The 16,029-nt window shown below is 46.2% G+C and overlaps 1 protein-coding gene across 5 annotated transcripts in view; it reads left to right on the forward strand.

The window, feature by feature from the left end:
• Window positions 1–16,029, forward strand: part of SYNE3 (spectrin repeat containing nuclear envelope family member 3) — a 92,735-nt gene that overhangs the window by 64,402 nt on the left and 12,304 nt on the right. For 4 of the 5 annotated variants that reach the window (XR_006578858.1, XR_006578860.1, XR_006578859.1 and 1 more), the window contains 2 exons: window positions 734–772; window positions 15,161–15,510. Coding sequence is in view for 1 of the 5 variants with exons in the window: in XM_045013655.1 (XP_044869590.1) it covers window positions 734–772; window positions 15,161–15,358 (237 nt within the window). In the remaining 4 variants the exon portion in view is untranslated. Of the gene's footprint in view, window positions 1–733; window positions 773–15,160; window positions 15,526–16,029 lie in introns of those variants that run through there. The other variant, XM_045013655.1, reaches the window with a different exon arrangement.

Genomic DNA, 16,029 nt, shown 5'->3' on the forward strand with positions numbered 1-16,029 from the left:
TGGTTTTCAGATTGTGGGTACCTGGCACTTTCGGCAATAAATCCTCTTTAAAGTATTGTAACTTGGGCACCTGAAAAATGACCCACCTAAAATGACTCAATATTTAGATTTCAGAGTGGTAGCCGTGTTAGTTTGTATCAGCAAAAAGAACGAGGAGTACTTGTGGCACCTTAGAGACTAACACATTTGAGTATAGGCTTTTGTGGGCTAAAACCCACTTCATCGAATGCGCATCTTGGTTGTAAAGTGTGGGAGAAAATCTGTAATTTTTGTCCCTCTCCGCTAGTCTTCAAAGAAGCTGTCAATGAGTTTCAAATTGAAAGTATTTATTTAGAACACAAATTCTTTGATTTGCAGTGGAGATGAAGAGCAGTCTCTGTTAATCAGAAATAGTGTAAAATCAGAGTTATTGTGTGGTACATTTTTTGCCCAAGTACCTTGTGTAAGAATACATTTAGTCAATAGGTGTCAGTAAAATCAAAGCTATTTCTTAGGTAACACTGCATCTGACTTACATTGTTAGGAAACAAAATCCATTTGGGCTTTATTCCTGATGTGCATTTAAAAACTCATTAAACACCAGTCACCTGCTGTTTCAGCCTATCCAGATGACCAGAAATTTGAAAGAAATGTTCCCCCTGTGAAATGAATATTCCGTTATAGGTTCCACTGGGATCTCAGGTTCATGGTATTTTGTGTTTGTGTTTATTTTTTTTATTTATTTTTTTAACAGACTCCTAGATCTTTGGAAGAACCCGATGGATTCAGAAAGGTACAATATTTTCCAATCATTAAACTCAGAAGTGTTAGATTAGAAGTTTCACAGGTAATTACTTTTAAATGAGATTTTTTTAAGGGTCTTGAAAAGAGTTGGTTGCATTAGGATAAGTGTCTATGTAAAGTACCTTAATAAGGAAGCTGCTCTTCTACAAGGCCTGATGTACATTTAAAAATTAGATCAACCTAGCTACGTTGTTCAGGCCTATAAATTTTTTTATTTTTTTTTGCACCCTGAGCACCGTAACTAGGTTGACCTAACCCCCAGTCGAGATGAGGCTAGGTTGATGGAAGAATTCTTGCGTTGACCTACCTACCACCTCTTGGAGAGTTGGGTTAACTACTTCAACAGAAGAATCCATTCCATTGGTATAGGCTACACTTCGGTTGTAAGCGACACAGATGCAGTGCTGTAGCTGAGCTGCTGTAGCAGCTATAGTGTAGACCAGTGGTTTTTAACCCGTGGGCTGCTTGCAGCCCAGTTAGCACACAGCTGAGGCCCACATGACATCCTCAGGGCCATACAGGTAGTGTATATGTTGTGTGGATGCGTCCCACATAACACATAGAGGAGAAGTGCATATGCGGCCCACAGTGGTAAAGAGGTTGAGAAACACTGGTGTAGACATACCCCAAGTTTAAAAAGGAGAAGCAGTTTCCTTTTTAAGGGGATTAAATTCCTTCTGCTCTCAGAGTATTGCCCTTGGACTATACTACCATCACAGAAGCATAGGAACTGGATGTCTGTCCATCTCCTGTGTAGATGAGGGTGAACAGGTTTGAAACTACCTAATAATTTAGGAACTTACGTCCTCTCCTCAGCATTCCCTATTGGCTGTGTTAGGTAGCTCTCCCTCAGTGTGTGCTGGCTTTTATGAATCCTGTTCTTAGGTGCCTATCTGTCCCTGTGCATGGGGAATCTGGGCACCTAACTCGGTGCTGTGGATTCCACTAGGCAGCGGGATGCCTAAACGGTATGCACTGCAATCCTGAGCCTAAGCTCCTTGGTAGATCTAGCCCTTAGGAGCCTAAATCTCATTGGAAGTCAACACTAGCCTGGTGGTCTTTGCGGAGTCCCAGAATTGAGCAATCCCCCTAGTGTGGTCTTGTGTAACTGAATCACACTGTGTGGTGCTTGCACAACTCTCTTACAGAATTGTAAATCCCTTGTTTACAAGTTCCCTACTGATTAATGGTTGTTTAAGGCTGGCCTGGGTGTTGGTCAGCTCCTTTGTTGTTACTGGAGAACTATCAGCGGGCGACTCCCAAACTCACAACATATTTCAGTAACAACCATAGAACAGAATCTCATCATTTCATACACACTAACGATATACATATTTTGACAGAACAGTGGGTCGCAGCAGATATCTTACATGGCACACTTTGTATGAAACAACACACCCATATATGAATGATGGATAGGGGGGTTACTGGGTGCTACTGTGGGGTACAGTGTGTCACAGGTTCCTAATTCACATTTTGGAATTTTAATTTAGCTCATCCAATCCATGGGGTTGTGAGTTCAATCCTTGAGGGGGGCCACTTAGGAATCTGGGGCAAAAACTTGTCTGGGGATTGGTCCTGCTTTGAGTGGGGGGTTGGACTAGATGACCTCCTGAGGTCCCTTCCAATCCTGATAGTCTATGATTCTATGTCCCTTCAAGTGAAAAATTGTGGGTAAAGTAAGGTAATTTGCCTAATGTTAGACTAAGCCCTGATTCTGTGCAGCATTCTGTGAAGGAATTTCTCTTGGGACTCACATAAAAGGCTGAAACAACAAAGAGCAGAGACAGTAGAGGAGACAAAAAGGGTTAGGCTTGAAAGAAAAGAAGAAAACACCAGCTTTTGATTAAAGTTAAGGAGCAGTTCTTCTTTTGGGGCCTGATCTTGAGTCTTTCTATTGCCCTTAATGGGATTGAATCAAGCCCTTTATCGCTACCTCCATTTGCTTGGTTCATAAATAAAGATGGCTCCCACTTTACATCATCTCATCTGCCTTGTTATTAGATGGTACAGACTGAGACTTTATTTAGACAATGCAAAGTTAAATGAATGAATAATGAGTTTTGTGATTATATCACCACACAAATAACTCTTGATCAAATAACTCCCTCTGAGAAGCACATCCCATTCCTGTTAAGGGATGCTGAACACTCACACCTGGCATTAAGTCTCCTTGTTATGCACACATGGATCTTGTCATCCCTAAATCCTTCCCATGCCAAGGCTTCCCAGTGCAGCAAGGCTACTCCCCAGGTGTACAAAGGATGCAGTAAAGCCCTACCCAGCTCATATCCTGGTGAAGTGCTAGTATGTGCAGTGTGATACCCACACCTCTCGAGTAATTCTGGCCAATCTTGAACCCTTACGGTAACCCCCAGAGCCTTTTCCTTATTGTACTTGCAGCTCAGCACTACGGGCTGGGTGTAATGAGCCAAACAGAAAGATCACTGGATTTTTTTCAGCATGATAGCTCAAGTGGCAAGAATCTTCCCTTAAGTTCCTTATCAGCCTAGGAAAACAATGTGGCATCTTAATTCTTGCTGTAGAGGCTGTCAGACATCAAGTAAAACTACTTTTCCATGGTAATGACCCTAAAGGGAAAGTTCAACGAACCGATCAAGGACTTCTGTTTTAATATGGCTCTCTTGATCAGAGTCACATGTAGTGGAAAATGCTTGTGGCTTTTGTATCTCCACTGAGCAGTGAGATTCCATCCTTGACTTCAGCACAGCACCTTAATGTTGGCTGGTACTCAGTCTCTCTCATCCTCCTGAGCCATGTCCAGATACACTGGTAATTTCTGATGATACCTGCATGAAATATTGGCAGGTTAGTATCAGTTAGGCCCACAGTAGGCAAATCATCCCTGCCGAGAAGCACTGAAGCCCTTCCCTGCAGGGCCGTCCGGGGGGCGGGGGGGGAGTGAGGCAATTTGCCCCAATCTCCAGGCCCTGCAGGGGCCCCCATGAGAATATAGCATTCTATAGTATTGCAACTTTTTTTAATGGAAGGGACCCCCAAAATTGCTTTGCCCTGGGCCCCCTGAATCCTCTGGGCAGCCCTGCTTCCCTGACTTCTGAACGACTACCCAGTGCAAAGGGAGAGAGACAAAGAAATTCAGAAAAAGAACCAGAACACGCTGTGGGCGAGTTCCCTTTGCACCTAAAAGAACATTATCAGACGGCTCTAGGTGCCGGGTGATTTAGAAATGCTAATGATCCAGATGCTGCTGTCATTTACACCCACCTTACACCTGTGATGGTCCATGGACCTCAATGAAGTTATCCCAGATTCATATTGCTGCCACTGAAAGCAGAATTGGGTCCGTTATGACCTGCTGTACATCTATGAGTTAAACATCCCCCGACATAACAGCATGCGGTCTAGCTCACGAGAATTAGAGAGTGACATTGACCAGTCTGGTCTCAGTGCTATCCGAGCTGGGAGAAGGACAAAAAGTATAAATAGGGAGGTGCAAATGAGAGTTTTAAAATATTTGTAGTTGCTTTTTAAAATTGAGGTTAAATGATCTATGGTGGTGTCAGTAGCTGAGTAAAGGATTTTTTTAACTATACATTTTATGTTGGTTGTATCCCTTCAAAACTGCAGCAAATGAAAATTCTCTGGGTGAATGACTAATAATGTCCTGCGTTAATTAACTTGTACCTGAAATACTGCACCACTCGTGGGAAGGGGCTGCATCACCTCATAGCTTGTAAAATCCACTCCCCTCAGCATGTGTGCAGTAGGAGCAGACCCTCTGTTTGGGGGACTTGAATGGTGCGTAGGCCATGTGCTGATCCTTTGCTCAGGGGGTGAATTTCAGCTTGGATGATTTGTGACATCTCTCTTTATAGAAACCTTATAGAAGCAGCAGCAGGGGCAGGATGGCCGGTGCTGAATTGATTTTTTGCTTCTGTGATGTGTTGTTCCTGGTGATTCTCATTTCATCTTCCATGTTTTAATAGTTTGGGGTGGGGGTATAGAGGGGCACAGATGCTGCCAGTCTCATTCCATGTCGTTCTGCCTCCATTCCATTGCATGGCTGAATGTTGTCTATGTCAGAGCCTCTTCCGTTTATATTAATGTGCTGCTTTCTACTCACTCCCTTTCTCATTCTTCTTGTCTACTGAGGACATGCCCCTCGCTAGATGAACACAAAGAGATCATTATCTCATAAAGAATGATATCTTATAGACCAGGGGTCTCAAACACGCGGCCCGCGGGCCGCATGCGGCCCGCGGAGCTCTTCCCTGCGGCCCGAGGAGCTCCCCCACCAGGGCCGGCTCTAGAGTGGGGAGCCCAGAGCCTTTTAACTCCCAGCCGCGGCTGGGAATCAGAAGGCTCCGAGCTGCCCGCCGCGGCGGGGAGCCCAGAGCCTTTTAACTCCCAGCCGCGGCTGGGAATCAGAAGGCTCCGAGCTGCCCGCGGCGGCGGGGAGCCCAGAGCCTTTTAACTCCCAGCCGCGGCTGGGACTCAGAAGGCTCCGAGCTGCCCGCGGCGGCGGGGAGCCCAGAGCCTTTTAACTCCCAGCCGCGGCTGGGAATCAGAAGGCTCCGAGCTGCCCGCCGCGGCGGGGAGCCCAGAGCCCTTTAACTTCCAGCCCCGGCAGGCTCCGAGCTGCCCGCGGCGGCGGGGAGCCCAGAGCCTTTTAACTCCCAGCCGCGGCTGGGAATCAGAAGGCTCCGAGCTGCCCGCCGCGGCTGGGAGCCCAGAGCCTTTTAACTCCCAGCCGCGGCTGGGAATCAGAAGGCTCCGAGCTGCCCGCCGCGGCGGGGAGCCCAGAGCCTTTTAACTCCCAGCCGCGGCTGGGAATCAGAAGGCTCCGAGCTGCCCGCCGCGGCGGGGAGCCCAGAGCCTTTTAACTCCCAGCCGCGGCTGGGAATCAGAAGGCTCCGAGCTGCCCGCCGGCGGGGAGCCCAGAGCCTTTTAACTCCCAGCCGCGGCTGGGAATCAGAAGGCTCCGAGCTGCCCGCGGCGGCGGGGAGCCCAGAGCCTTTTAACTCCCAGCCGCGGCTGGGAATCAGAAGGCTCCGAGCTGCCCGCCGCGGCGGGGAGCCCAGATCCCTTTATCTACCAGCCCCGGCAGGCTCCGAGCTGCCCGCGGCGGCGGGGAGCCCAGAGCCTTTTAACTCCCAGCCGCGGCTATCAGAAGGCTCCGAGCTGGCCGCGGAGCCCAGAGCCTTTTAACTCCCAGCCGCGGCTGAATCAGAAGGCTCCGAGCTGCCCGCGGCGGCGGGGAGCCCAGAGCCTTTTAACTCCCAGCCGCGGCTGGGAATCAGAAGGCTCCGAGCTGCCCGCCGCGGCGGGGAGCCCAGAGCCTTTTAACTCCCAGCCGCGGCTGGGAATCAGAAGGCTCCGAGCTGCCCGCCGCGGAGCAGAGCCCTTTAACTTCCAGCCCCGGCCGGCTCCGAGCTGCCCGCGGCGGCGGGGAGCCCAGAGCCTTTTAACTCCCAGCCGCGGCTGGGAATCCGACGGCTCCGAGCTGCCCGCCGCGGCTGGGAGCCCAGAGCCTTTTAACTCCCAGCCGCGGCTGGGAATCAGAAGGCTCCGAGCTGCCCGCCGCGGCGGGGAGCCCAGAGCCTTTTAACTCCCAGATCAGAAGGCTCCGAATAGACCAACAAGAACAACAAAAAACATTTGCAGGAAATTGTATCAGCCGCTGTGAGTTTCTGATAGTTGCCCGTGATGGGGTAACATGTATGTATATTTGTTTGTAGTGCACCTAGCACATGCCAGGACATTATATTCCAAATACTAAACAATAATTATGATAAATGTTACCTTTGAAGGTTGGCTCCTAGCCAACTGAAAATATTCCATGAGCATTTTTAGAATAAATAGGAAATCCAAAGCTGGTTGTTTCTGAGGCTAGGTAGCACTGTCTGATTATTTTTTTTTCAAAGTAATTACAGTTCCTTGCTGTACAAATAATTTTGGCTTTATTGTTTGTACAAACAATATAATTAGGGTTTATTAAATTTGTAGTCACCTAATTGCTTCTTTTTGAGAAATTGCTGGACGTAATCTCCAGCAGCACATGGGCAAGAGGGAGTGTGTAATTTAATCTTCTTTAGAAGTCACCATAGATCTTGAGTCAATCAAATTAATGCAGCCATCCAGGAAACTGTGGACAAAGCTATAGCACTCACTCCTTGTCTGGGAGAAAACACTAATAACACAGACTGAACTTAAGATATGACAAGAAGTATACAGGAAACAAAATCTGTTTACAGTAACACAGCATATATATAGTGCCCTGTTAAAAATGCATCATAGGTTGTATGGTTTTGATGGTCAGACTCATGGCAGGTGTATGGTCATTTGAAGTCTGCTGTAAAATAACATGCTTGGTAAAATGGAAACTGCTTTTTAAAAAGTGCATTAAGGTGACACATTTTCCCCAGTTTAATGCATGTTTTATGAACACTGAGGAACTCTTTCCCCCTAAATAAGAGAAATCTTTCCCCTTGAACCAAAACTTCAAGGCCAAATACACCAGATCATTGGAGTAGTTCAGATCTGGATCTTAGGTTTGTGGCTGGAGCCCATCTTTGCTCCAACCATGAACATTTTCTTCCCAAGGAGAATTGGCCTATGTGGTTTTTGTTCATTTCATGTGCACCCAGGCCAGCCTGTAGGTTTAGGAATCAAACAACAATACATGCCCCAAGCGTGCATGATTCACGGCAAAATGGACTTCTCACCATTTAAAACAGTGACATAGATTCACCCCTCCAGGCACATGAGGGTAGTATCCCCGCTTTCTGGGCCAACGGTGTAAGCCAGGGCTGCATGGGGGAGGGCAGTGTTCAATTTCACTGAATCTTAATAGGAACCCCATCAGCAGAGACTTCCAGGAAAAAGGCTGAATCAACCTGGCTTTGCCTCCTCCCACAGTGGGAGGCTGGGCCAGGCAGCTTCACCCACTAGTGAACCGCCTTACTACTACATCTTAATTCTGCTGCCAAGGGATCTTCTGGGGAGTGAATCCATCCCAGTGTTTGTAGATCTAGCACTGGTACAGTACATGCCCAGAAAGTGGAGTCTCCTATTTATCCACAAGACAAACCAGCAGTGCAAGCTGCATACACTGCCCCATTCTGGGTATATAAGGTGAGACGCCACCCTAGGAGTAAGAAGGTATCTTAGTTTCCATGTCCATTGAGTCCTTGAGTCCCATCCTTCTGCTGAGGACGCCAGGAGGGTTCCAATTAGTTCTGAATGAAGGTGTGATGTTCATTTTCTTTGCAAGAAAGATCCTTCAAATGAACTGTTCCGGTAACGGCAAATCTTAGTGTTATTTTATGAAGGACTATTGTAATCGCCCCTTAACTGCAGGAAGCCGGAGGGAGTTGTGGTGGCTAGAAGCAGAGTAAAGTCAGTTTTTGGCACCTTTAAACACCTTTTTTATATTTGTATAAGAACTGCCATCCACCTTTGACTCTGGTTGGGTTCTCAAGGCACTTGTTTGAATAGGACCAGTTTAAATGCACATTATCTTGTTTAGAAACCTTAGCTATAATTCTGCTTGGAACTGTTCAGCAGAACAAGGATAAATCTTTGGCTGCTTATAACAGGACATGCTTTTGCTCCTGTCTTCTTGCCCACAAAAACTGCACAGACACCACAAGTTGTGCATTTGCAGTGCTTTTTATTTTGCGTTCCCTTCACCAATACCACCACAGTCCCCATGCAACTGCCTGGTTACAGTTTCTTCTGTGCTTTAGGCCCTCTCATCAAGACCTCTGGGGAACAGAGGTTGCCCGTTCCTCAAGTCTCTGTGGATATGTCTACACTGCAGTTAAAACCCTGTGACTGGCCTGTGACCGCTGACTCGGGCTGCAAGGTTGTTTAATTGTAGTGTAGACACCCGGGCTCAGGCTGGAACCCGGGCTCTAGGGCTCTGCAAGGTGGGAGGGTCCCAGATTATGGGCTGGAGCCAGAGTTGGAACGTCTACACTGCCATTAAACACCCCAGCAGCCTGAGCCCTGGGAGCCCAAGTCAGCTGGTACAGGCCAGCCACAGGTGTGTAATTGCCTGTACCCTGTGTGCCTGGGCTCTGCTAGCCCTGTTTCTCTTCCCTCCCTGCCCCCCTTCCTTTTTATCAGACTTGGATTGATAGGCTAATTGGTTCTTTGTCCCTGGTTATCTAATTATCTCAATCAACTTTCTCTGCAGAACTAATTGGTTTCTGAGTGATCAGAGTGTGGGCTCTCCTGTTCACTCCCTGGACTCTGTCAGACCCCCGAGCTATTCTAATGGGAGACCGGGCTTCAGTTTTGTAGCAGCACTGTAGGTTATCTCCTGGATGCACCACTATACCTGCTGCTCACTATCCTATACATCTGTTTATTAATCTTCCCCACTGCTTCCTAAGCTCTTATCAAGGATCAAATATCCCCAATTTAAAAAAATAAAAATAAAGGAGTGGGGGGGAGATAGAGAAAGGAAGCTGCTTCCATTGATCATGTCATGAGCTTGCTGAGTTCAAAACCAGAAACTTGTGTGTCCTTATGTATAAAGAATTGTCGAAGGCAATGTTTTCTTATCTGCAATGCTGCTCTAACAGATCCGGTGCCACCACTTTGCCTGTGGCATTATTATCCTAAGTGCACGTTGTGCCATATCTATCAGTAGAGCTGGCTGTCGTAAATCCATCCGTGTCACAGTAACATATGGCAGCGTACTTAGTTTTAAGCGACTTTGCAGCAGAAACATTGAAATGTCGTCCATATGTCTTCTGAGACTCAGAGTATAGACTGCTGGTTTGTTTCTTGCTGTGATTTTAAATTGACCCTTGTACAAAGACTCTGGCTGTTGGTTTAGTCAACTTTGTGTACTTCTGAGTGCACCGGAGGAATTAAAAACCCTGGGATTTGCCTGTCTGCTTATGAACAGGGCAGCTCTCAAAATTCCCCACCGATGTGGCATGGGCACGCACATCCCCACCCACCTATTTTAAAAACGTTAAGGTTACAAACCCAAGCATTCCATAGGTAAGAAATGAAGAATTAATATTGTTTGTGTAATCTAAGTTCAGATCCCTGTGCATGACGATACAGTCTTTAATTATATGATCACTTTTTTTTTCCCCCACGGGACCCCTGATATGTACAGCAGCTCTGGAGGGTGTGTGTGTGTGTGTGTGTGTGTGTGTGTGTGAGAGAGAGAGAGAGAGATGCCTGGCACACATAGGTAGCAGCAAAGTAATTAAACTCACCGATAAGTAGTGTACCATTAGCTGGACAGGCTGTGGTTTACGATGCTACTATCTCTTAGGTCCCTAGGACAAATCAACACAACATTCTCCTGTATTCTGGATTATGATCAAAACCAAGTCAGAGGGAGAGTAGTAGGAAAATATTCTTTGCAGTATTGTTGTAGCCATGTTGGTCCCAGGATATGAGAGACACAAGGTGGGTGAGGTAATATCTTTTATTGGTCCAGAGCTGTCACTCTGTTGGCAAAAGAGACAGAGACCAAGCTTTTGAGCTACAAGAGCAAGAAGAAACTGGTGTGTGAAATACAAGATTATGACCTTGCTATATGATCAGGCAAAATGGAGAAGCTGGGCTGTGTAGGAAAAAGTTATTCTTCAACCCCAGCAAGGAAATAGGTTAGAAACTGCAGGCAAAGTAAATTCATTTTCCTTGCCTCAAGTTTTTCCCCAGTGTGAAAGTTCATCTTTGCACAGTAGATGTAATGCCAGATTTGGCTACTGTTAGTCTCATTGAGTGGTATCTTACTCTACTAAAAGCCCTAGTGAAATAAAGTCTTAGCTTATAAATAAGGCAGCCTCAGAAAAATGGTATATGTAAGATACACAGAGCCATGAAAGGCAGTATTGTTTTGCAGCTTTTAGTTGTGGATCTTGCAGCACTTGACAAGCTCTATTTAAGCCTTGTGACACATCTGTGGGTAAGGCCATTCCTTGTTTTACAGAGGGAGAAACTGAGCCATAGTGTCTTATCCTTGCACTGAATTAATGACCAGTGCATCATTGGGAGTAGAATTCATGTGTTCCTTGTAGCGCTAAGGCACAACTCCTGCTGGCAGGCATTGTATGGAGCTCTGTCAGCTGGGCTTCCAGACAGTCAGGGCTAGAGCATGCCTCTTAGCCATAGCTCTGTCTTGAGCAGAGCGTGGAGTCACACCACGCCAGAGGGGCCATGGAGGAGTCTGCCTCAGAGACCATTTCTCCTGGAGTTTGTGGATGCGCTGGGGGAGTGCATCCACTACTCTACCCCTTTGTGGGGTGTGCCTCTCGCCATCCCTGAAGCTGGCGTGGAGTGGTAGGGACCTGACTCTGCCCCCTCCCGGCCCCCTTTGTGCACCTTTAGGATTTTTCAGGCAGTCGATGGAAGATGAGGGGAAGGCTCCATGCACCCTTCTCACCACCACTGAGCACCTACTGAAGGCCAAGCAGAGTTTGGCCCTCAGTGAGCAATCTCCTCCCCTCCACACCTCCCTAGGAGAGCTGGCACAGGCGAGAGAGAGTGAGAGAGGGACTACACTTACTGGCAACATGGGTGCCCTAGGAGTCTAAGGAAGTCCTGGATACTCTTAAGGCACCTGCTGGATGACAACAGAAGTGGAGCTGAGGCACAAATAGAAAAGCCTAGAGTCTCTGTACCCCCTCTCCAGCAGGAATAAATAACTAGGAGGGCAAATGCAGAGCAGCTGGCTTGGCAATTAGCTGCAAACATAAGGCAAATTTCAGAAGCAATACTGAATTCTGGAGAGTTATCTGATGGGATTTGCAAAAGCGCCAAAGGGAGTTAGGAGCATGATCAATTAACTCCCTCAGGTGCTTTTGAAAATCTCATCTGTAATGTCCATCCCTCACTGAGCTGTTCACTGTTATTGGGAACTCCTCCTTTAATAATGCTGATATTAAACCTTGTGCCACGCCCTGTTCCTGGTAGAAGTGCTCATTTTCTGACAGTGGGAGAAAGAATTACTCTTCATCTTCACAAGGCAAGGACAATTCTTCCCCAAATCTTCCATCAAACAAAACTACACCGCTACTTCGATATAACGCCACCCGATCTAACACGAATTTGGATATAACGCGGAAAAGCAGTGCTCCGGGGGGGCAGGACTGCGCACTCCGATGGATCAAAGCAAGTTCAATATAACACGGTTTCACCTATAACGCGGTAAGATTTTTTGGCTCCCAAGGACAGCGTTATATCGAGGTAGAGGTGTACCACTGTTGGCAAATAGCAATAACCATGGTCTGGTTTTGCATGGCTCTGGAGTCTGAGAGACAGGAATTTAGAACAAGTGTCTCTGCCACATTGCGGGACTAGGCTATTGTGGTGGCAATGGGGAATTAAACAGAAATAGAGAAGAACCAGGGAAAATAGAAATCCCTAGTGAAATGCCATTGAGTTACATGGCTCCAAGGAGAGTGTGGTGATGTTGAAGAAGAGCCTGTTGTGTAGAATCTAGAGCCGAACCCCGAATGCTTCACTCAGGACTTGATGCTGCCCCCTGTACTCCTGGTTATTAGTACCTTACTCTGTGACTAACCCCTTTGTAATCAGTGGGACTAGTCAACATAAGGGTGCAAATTCCCTCCCCCGGCTCAGATTTTATTCAGTCCTTACTTGGGCAAAACTCTAATTTAAGAGCATACTAAGGACTTTAGGGTTTGGCCTTTAGGACTAACAGAAGGGAAAAACCTATAAGGACACCCAGTTGTGTCTAGTGTGTTGGACACAATAGTCAAGAACAGCACATCCATATGTAGAAATGGCTCCTGCAATGCTACCGGGGTCACTACGTTTTGCTTTGCTTTGTGAAGGCCAGCTGTGCACAGTGACGTTCCCTCAGGGAACACCTTCATTTACACTCCCAGTTTTTTCTAGCACTTCACTGAAAGCAAAAGATGACCAGAAGCAGCCGAAGCACCCAACATATTCTCAAAGGGCTGGGAGTTTTCACTGACTTCAGTGGAATTTGGATCAGGCCTTAACCCAGTCGCAATGCAGCAAGTCAGAAAGGGTAGACCAAGCAGCTGTCACTCTATTGCAGGGGTCTCAAACATGCGGCTCACCCCACAGCCCAACCCTCTTCCCTAGCCCTGAGCCCTCCTGCATCATGTACTCACCCCTGCACTCCCTCCTATCCCCAAACTCCGTCCCAAAGCCTGCAGAGCCTGCATCGAGCACAGAGCCTGCATCCAGACCCCTCCCCCACCCAAACTCCCTCCCAGAGCCTTAGGCAGTAAATCTAAGTGCGTGTTTTGTCCTTTGAGTGAGGTGCATTACTGAGTGTATATATTTATCTCTATTGCCTCGACATCCGCCAGATCCAATAACTAGATCTCCATCAGTCATTTGATACAGCAGAAATCCATCAGCTGTAACAGAAGAATATTTTTACAGAATCATTATCTCATGCTCTGAAACTGTGTCTTGGTGGTGTGCCTTGGCAATTTCTATAAATGCCCCAGCATTTATTTATATATATATATAGAGAGAGAGAGAGCAGCAGGAGGTTGAGGAGTTTAGTTACAAGGGGGAGAAACATCTCAACAATTTCTAATACAGACCATTCGTCTGTGACAGTGTTCTAGTCTATTGACATTATCTTCTCTGCTGGTGTTTTCAAAGGACAGTGTCTGTTGGTAATGCAGTGGGAGGAAGGTATTGCCTAGTAATCTGAGTATAAATGAGAGCCAGGAGTTTGAATTTCTAATCCCAGCTCTGACACTGGTTTCCTTTGTGGCTTTGAGCAAGTCACTTAACTTCTCTTTTTCCTCATTTGTGAAATGAGGATACTACCCTTCACAGGTGTGTTATGTGAATTAATTAATTAAGATTCGTAAATTATGTAAATCATAGAATCATAGACTTTAAGGTCAGAAGGGACCATTATGATCATCTAGTCTGACCTCCTGCACAACACAGGCCACAGAATCTCACCCACCCACTCCTGTATCAAACCTATGTCTGAGCTATTGAAGTCCTCAAATCATGGTTTAAAGACTTCAAGGTGCAGAGAATCTTCCAGCAAGTGACCCGTGCCCCACGCTGCAGAGAAAGGTGAAAAACTCCCAGAGTCTCTGCCAATCTGCCCTGGAGGAAAATTCCTTCCCAACCCCAAATATGGTGATCAGCTAAACCCCGAGCATGTGGGCAAGACTCAGCAGCCAGACACCCAGGAAAGAATTCTCTGTAGTAACTCAGATCCCACCCCATCTAACATCCCATCACAAGCCATTGGGCATATTTACAGCTAATAGTCAAACACCAATTAATTGCCAAAATTAGGCTATCCCAATGACTAGTATTGGGTAGATGCTAAATATCATTACTGTGCTGCCAATATAAATCCATGCCTGCTGAAGAAACTGCCTCACCCGAGTATTTGGTTACTTTTAACCATTTTTTTTCCTGAGAGATCTTTAATAATCACCAGGAATCCTGCCACTGTGAACCCTCCACTTTAATGAGTATTTCCTGAAGTCCCAGGCCCAAATTCAACTCCTTGCGAGCAGTAGAATTATTCTCGATTTGCACCAGTGTAACTGAGCAGAATTTGGCTCTTCTCTTCCTTTCGTGGGGTACTTCATGTTAAAGGCAGCTTTCACCATCTCTTGTGCTTCTCCCTTTTCTTTGTCATTCTGTTGCATCTCGTGAAGTATAAAATCTGTTTGGCGAAGCATGAGAAACAGTGGATTGGCTGTAATAATGTGGGAGCCTTCTCCTGCTTTCCCTACCCATGGGGAAGGTCAGCAATAAAGAGAGGGCCCAAGGATCAGACTGCACTGGGAGACCAAACCAAATCAAATCTCTGAGTGATCTGGCCATAATGAATACAAACAGCATATGAAGCTCCTCTACTGAGACAAAACCTAAGGCTGTTTGGCTTCTCCCAGGAAGCAAAGCTTTCATTTTGCTGTGACATATTAGCTGCTAAAATGGACTTTTTCTCCTCGGCATTACCTGGGAGAAGACCAATTAGCAGTCGTGTGTGTGTGTGTGTAGTTATAATTGCTTAATAATCAGAAACCTGATCCTAAGGGTCGTTGTTTTCTTTCTCCAGTGAAGCCAAGCAATAATTCTCAAGAAAATAATTCCTAGCACTGAGGTCTGTTAGCCCATGGAATAACCTCAGAGAAGTGGTTCAAGCGCCATTACTTGAATCAGTCAAACTGAACGTGCAGGAATATATCACAGGCACCAGTTCTGCACTGGATGAAATGAGCTAAAAGGTCTTTTCCACCTCCGTTATCACTGATTCTAGGAAATATTTGAGGTGTCTTTACCCCCTGCCCATCACACCTCCCCCAATTATTGCCATTATTTTTCTTGTTAATATGCTCAATAAATCCGTCATCCCCGTTCGGTTTGTGTCTTTTAGAGACGCCATGGGGGGATGTGTCCTTTCCTGCACCGCGTGTGCTGGGCAGCGCTGCCACTGCAGATACTCCTGCTGTTCTTACTGCTCCTGGCGTTTCTGCTCCCCCTGGTGGAGGAGACCCACAGCTGCAAGCTTGCCAACAACTTCGCCCGCTCCTTCAACTTGATGCTGAGATACGAAGGCCCTCCTCCAACTTAACTCCTCTACAGGCACGTGGCAAGAAGTGACTGGCTTAGACATCCAGGCTGCTTTTTCCTGGGTGTCTTGACTATTGCTGGTCCTCTAAATCTAGGGCTTCTAATATGGCCACCAGATTAACTGGAAACATCATCAAATAAACGCAGCATAAGGTTAGTCCATATAAATCAGGTATTAACAGTTAGAGCTAAATTAATATTTTTACAATATTATATGAATATATTTATACTATGAGTTTGTGTGTGTGTATATATATATATATATATATGTGTGTGTGTGTGTATATAACTATAATGAAAAAAATCTAAACTCCACTGTTTTAGTCTAATCCTGCAATGTTTTTGCTTCTGCCTTTGTTCAGCAATGAATAGCAGATATTTAAAAAAACTGAGTTCCTGTTGTTTACAACTGAAATCAAAGTGAGTGTGAGAAAATAAGGGATGTTCTGTGGAATCATGTGCCAGGAAAAATTGTCTCTGAGTGTGAGATGCAATGAGAAATCATGTTTAAATATGTTGTTTAACATTCAGCCTTAGCAAAAGGGGAAGTTTCTATTTGGGATCAGTAGCTAGTTTTTCTATTGCTTATCCAGTCACCACTGATGCCAGTGCAAAAACTCCCATTGACGTCAGTGGGGGTGAGACCAGGCCCACAGTATATTCAAATGCTCT

Source organism: Mauremys mutica, chromosome 4 (assembly GCF_020497125.1).
Source record: "Mauremys mutica isolate MM-2020 ecotype Southern chromosome 4, ASM2049712v1, whole genome shotgun sequence".
NCBI classification, from domain to species: domain Eukaryota; kingdom Metazoa; phylum Chordata; order Testudines; family Geoemydidae; genus Mauremys; species Mauremys mutica.